We start from the raw sequence: 4439 nt of genomic DNA, 5'->3' as shown, positions 1-4439 counted from the left end.
CCTGCCTGGAACGGCGAAACTGGCAAAGGGCTCAGCGCAGAGACCGGCCTTCAAAGTGGGACAAGAGCTCTGTGATCCGGCTCCATGGAGCGGAACGATTTCAAAATTTTTCATCCCGTACAGTAATGATTCAGTGCAGCACTCGGAAATTTGTTCATACGGCAGATCTTACAGTAACACTGTCACTCTCAGCTCGGATTTCACGTAATGGATTTAATAGGATTTCGCGATACAGTAGCAAAGGCACATCTGTAAATCCGTGACACACATGGTAAGAGTAGGATATCTCAGGATGCACCTCTTACACCCAAACAAGGTTTTGGCAACAAAAAGGGCTTCCTTGTCTAATGCCAAATAATGCCCCCCCCCCCCTCACCCTATGAGGTGAATTTGGCACCATAAGGGAAACTGCTACAGACAATATATTAATATTTTGTCCTTCTGTTCTTTAGTCCATCCAAATAAACGTCCACTAATTAGTTAGTTTAAATAGTGGTTTCTCATTTATTTTCATTAAAATCAGACCCCCCCCAAGTAACGGCATAGCCTCCCCTTTCATACATCTCAGTGCTGTTCCTGGACAATCCCCAATTCTCTTTTAGAATCAAAATCTTTTACTGTGGTCCTGAAACAGTCATCAAAAAGCATATAAAATGGCGAAGTATGGTACACAGAGAGAAAATGAAATATCAGAAATGACCTGACTGTGAATTTAATCGTGACATAATTCACTCATCACCCCGTGTACAACATATGATAGTTGATCTTAGAAGACGGCTTAGAAGTTACATCTGTCAAAGGTCTGGCAGAAGCTTATAAATGCCCAAGGACAACTATACACTCAAAGTTGAGTTTGGAAGAAATCTGTGAGGCCACGTGTTAGCAGGGACACCAACGTTCGTCTGAGGAAACTGTCTGACTTACACATCGACAAAACCATGATGACCTTATTTCATTGTGCTTTTAGAGAACTGGTTTTATCTCTTTCTTTGGCGTCATGGTTTGAAAACCTGTCCTCAAAAAACAAAAACTCAGTGATTCAAATTATTAAATGGTCAAGCAGAGTAACTGGTGAGCAACAACTTTACATTCCATCCCTGTATACTAGACAGGTACAGCGGATAAACTGCTCAGTTTTCCATCCTTTACACATTGAGTTCCAGTTCCTTCCCTCAGGATGAAGGTTTATAGATGCAAAGTGCAGAACTAAGAAATACAAAAGTAGCTTTGTTCCAGAAGCAGCCATTCAGCTGAACAGGACATTATAACTGGCCAAGGGATAGAGGGATGGTGCTTACCTCCTGTTATTTTTTTTTATCAAGTATTATTTGATACCTGTGATTAAATGATAATACTTCTTACGTCATCTTTTTATTTGTTTGTTTGGGTGGGTGTGCATGTTTGTTTGCTGGCTATGTGGATGCTGATTCATCTCCTATACACCAAATTTACCAAGAGTTACAAGTTAAGTAACTTGAACCTGAACCTGAACCTAACCTGGACATGGTGGCGGGAACCAGGAGCCAATCAAAGGCAGGACAGGGCAGGAGGCGGGGCAAACCCAGGACGGGATGCCGGTATCATAGCAAAACGTTATTGTTATTATGCAAGAATCCATCTTCCCACTGTAACAATATTAATATTACACTTTATACTTATAAACAAGAATCCAGAGTAATTGAATTTGTAAAACGGGTAAGCAATATATTTCAATAGTTGACCTTGATTGTCTTAGTAAAATATTAGGTTACATGGGAAATACGTCGCGCAATTTAAATATTACAACATTTACACGTATAACCTACATCAGCATAAAGACAGCAGACACCACTTAAATTTCGAATATTCACTTCCATTTGTATACGAGGAGAAATCACGCCCTAATTAATTAGCCATTTAACAAAGCTCCGTTCCCGTTAATGTAATACAAAATTATAGTTTATCATGATACCGAGATCTTATTTAGAGAATTAAGCATCTCAAACCTCTGATTAAGTATAATTAGTTATCACAAATATGGACGGTTTGCGTGTTAGTAAAGAGGAGTCATTTTAAAACGAAGCATGCAAGAGATCTGAGAAGCGGCCTATATTTTGCCCTCGTGCGTTATAACGTGTCTTATACGCTCGCTGTAATGTAGGCTAGGCTAATGCGGGGTGCATTCAAAATCAAAGATACAAATGAAATAGCAAGGATTTATTACGAAAGGCAATATTACATTTAGGCTTATTTGAATAAGAAATTAAATCCTTAAGTGAAATAGAAATAAAAAATCTCAAATACAAAATCCTGATTTTTTTTTTGCTTTTCTATGGCAGATAAAGACAAAAAAACGCAAAAAAGAAATCCAAAGTTAGCGTTTAGATCCAAGTCAACAAATTAATACGAAATTATGTACGATGAATACAAGAATAATTTAGGTTTAGAATGAAATTACACAACTACTATTTTAACGAACAAAATACCTGCTAATTTATGCATCTTGAAAAGTTTATTTCTTTCCAACGCCCCAAAGAAATTCGTCATTTAAATATTCCGTTAAACTAGCTTAAAAAAAGTAAAATTTTAGTCCGGTTAAAAAACATGTAAGAAATATATTCCTGCAAGCATTTGTAATATATTAAAACGTATACTATAAAAATTATCATAAACTACATAGCCTACCATACGGTAAGCATTTAGGAAATCGCCGACAAAATACACTTTCTCATTTTAAATCCGGAACAGTCTGTTACCTGAGACACAACCCGAATATTTTGCGTGAGAAGCCCAAGCGCTGCTGGGTCCGGGCCTGGATCACAGTTCACTGTCCAGGCGGCAGCGTCTGCAGTTTCTGATACTCCTGCTGCAAACCGAAGAGATGAGGAGACGCGGATGGAAGGATGGCGGCGCCGCAGACAAACCTGGGGTTCAGATCTGCGGCCGAAGAGACGGTTTCGCAGTTGCTAGCGGTGGGGGATTCAAAGACGAGGGAATGGGAAGGGAAAAGAGCCTTGGCGAGGAAGGAGGTCCTGGTAAAGAGCGTGGAGAGAGCCGGCAGGATGCTGCCAACAGGTGGTACGGCGCATGGGGAATTGGGATAATACGGGTTCCCTAAACCGTAAAGCTCCAGATTTGGCAGCGGTAAGCACGCCGCCCCTAAACCGTAGGAGCCGTAAGAAAAAGTCGACATTCTGTTCATTTCCACATCTTTCATTGTACTCGTTTTAATATGCTGTCGCTTAAAACGCTTCCGGCGCCGCAAAAAGCTGCCGTTTTCGAACATGTCAGCGGAATTGGGGTCCAGCGTCCAGTAGTTACCTTTCCCCGGATTGCCCGGCTCCCGGGGGATTTTGATGAAGCAGTCGTTCAGCGATAAGTTGTGTCGGATGGAGTTCTGCCAAGCCGGGAACTTCTGCCGATAGTAAGCGAATCGGTGACTGATGAAGTCGCAGATCTCGCTGAGCGTCAGGCGCTTCTTCGGGCTCTGCAGGATGGCCATGGTGATTAAGGCGATGTATGAATAGGGCGGCTTCGATGAAGATGTACCTTTGCTCGCTTTTTCCAGATACGCAGACATGCCCCTATCTTGGTTTGTCTCCTGGGAATTTATATCTGAGGACAGTGGGCCATCTTGGCCCAGTTCAGGCTCAGGTCCCACCCCTGACTCTGTGGAAGACAGAAGTTTTCTGGAGTTCCTACTTTTGTCACAAATCACGTCAATCGGGATATCCTCCATGCATTCCCCGTCCCAAGTCATAGTGATCCACGGTGGTTCAACAGTACTTAAATAAAAGGTTGATGGAAGCGATACGGAGCAGAAAAAAATCTTACACTCAAGCGCGAGCAGCTGTAATCTCCATTCACAAAAACCAAGAACGAAAAATGTACTTTCTCATCTGCACCCAAAACACCGTCGTTAAGAAAAAGCTTTACTTTACAAAAACTTGAAGGGAACCCAGTTTTTAACAAGACCTAAAAGGAAAAATGCACGCGAAAAGAAAACACGACATACGTCTACCAGTGCGCCTTCTAGGACAGCTACTTGGAAAAAATACGGTTTCTGTCTTGCAACTGTAACTGTAATGCGATCAGGTGACCGTGATGTCACAGTACAGTTCACAGAGAGAATATATTATCCAATTAATTTCACGCAGTGCAGAAGGATGTTACTCCTTTTCACGTACAAACTACAATAGGAAAGCAAAGTAACTTAGACAAGCACTTCATAAATATGGTCCCGTGAATCTCTAAAATGTTTTAAAAATGGGTTTAAAACTATAGAAATTGGCAATCGCATTTTCAATGTGTAATTGAAGAAACATTACTGCATTTATATACAATAAGTGAGCAGTTTGTTGGCTATTGAGTCGCACAGTATCGGGGTGAAAGTCACGCGCACACGCTGTGCCCGAATAGTCAGCAGGAAGCCGAATAGTCATCTGGAAGGCAAGCAGCCC

General features: G+C 41.4%; 1 protein-coding gene across 1 annotated transcript; it reads right to left on the bottom strand.

The window, feature by feature from the left end:
* Positions 1 to 1740: 1740 nt before the first annotated feature.
* On the bottom strand, positions 1741 to 4136 carry LOC111856305 (forkhead box protein D2-like). Its single transcript, XM_023836149.2, has one exon. It carries the CDS (start codon positions 3737 to 3739, stop codon positions 2804 to 2806), a length of 936 nt encoding a protein of 311 aa, XP_023691917.1. The 5' UTR covers positions 3740 to 4136; the 3' UTR covers positions 1741 to 2803.
* Between the last annotated feature and the right edge of the window lie 303 nt (positions 4137 to 4439).

Source organism: Paramormyrops kingsleyae, chromosome 22 (assembly GCF_048594095.1).
Source record: "Paramormyrops kingsleyae isolate MSU_618 chromosome 22, PKINGS_0.4, whole genome shotgun sequence".
NCBI classification, from domain to species: Eukaryota; Metazoa; Chordata; class Actinopteri; order Osteoglossiformes; family Mormyridae; genus Paramormyrops; species Paramormyrops kingsleyae.
This window is presented reverse-complemented; position numbering and strand designations above follow the sequence as displayed.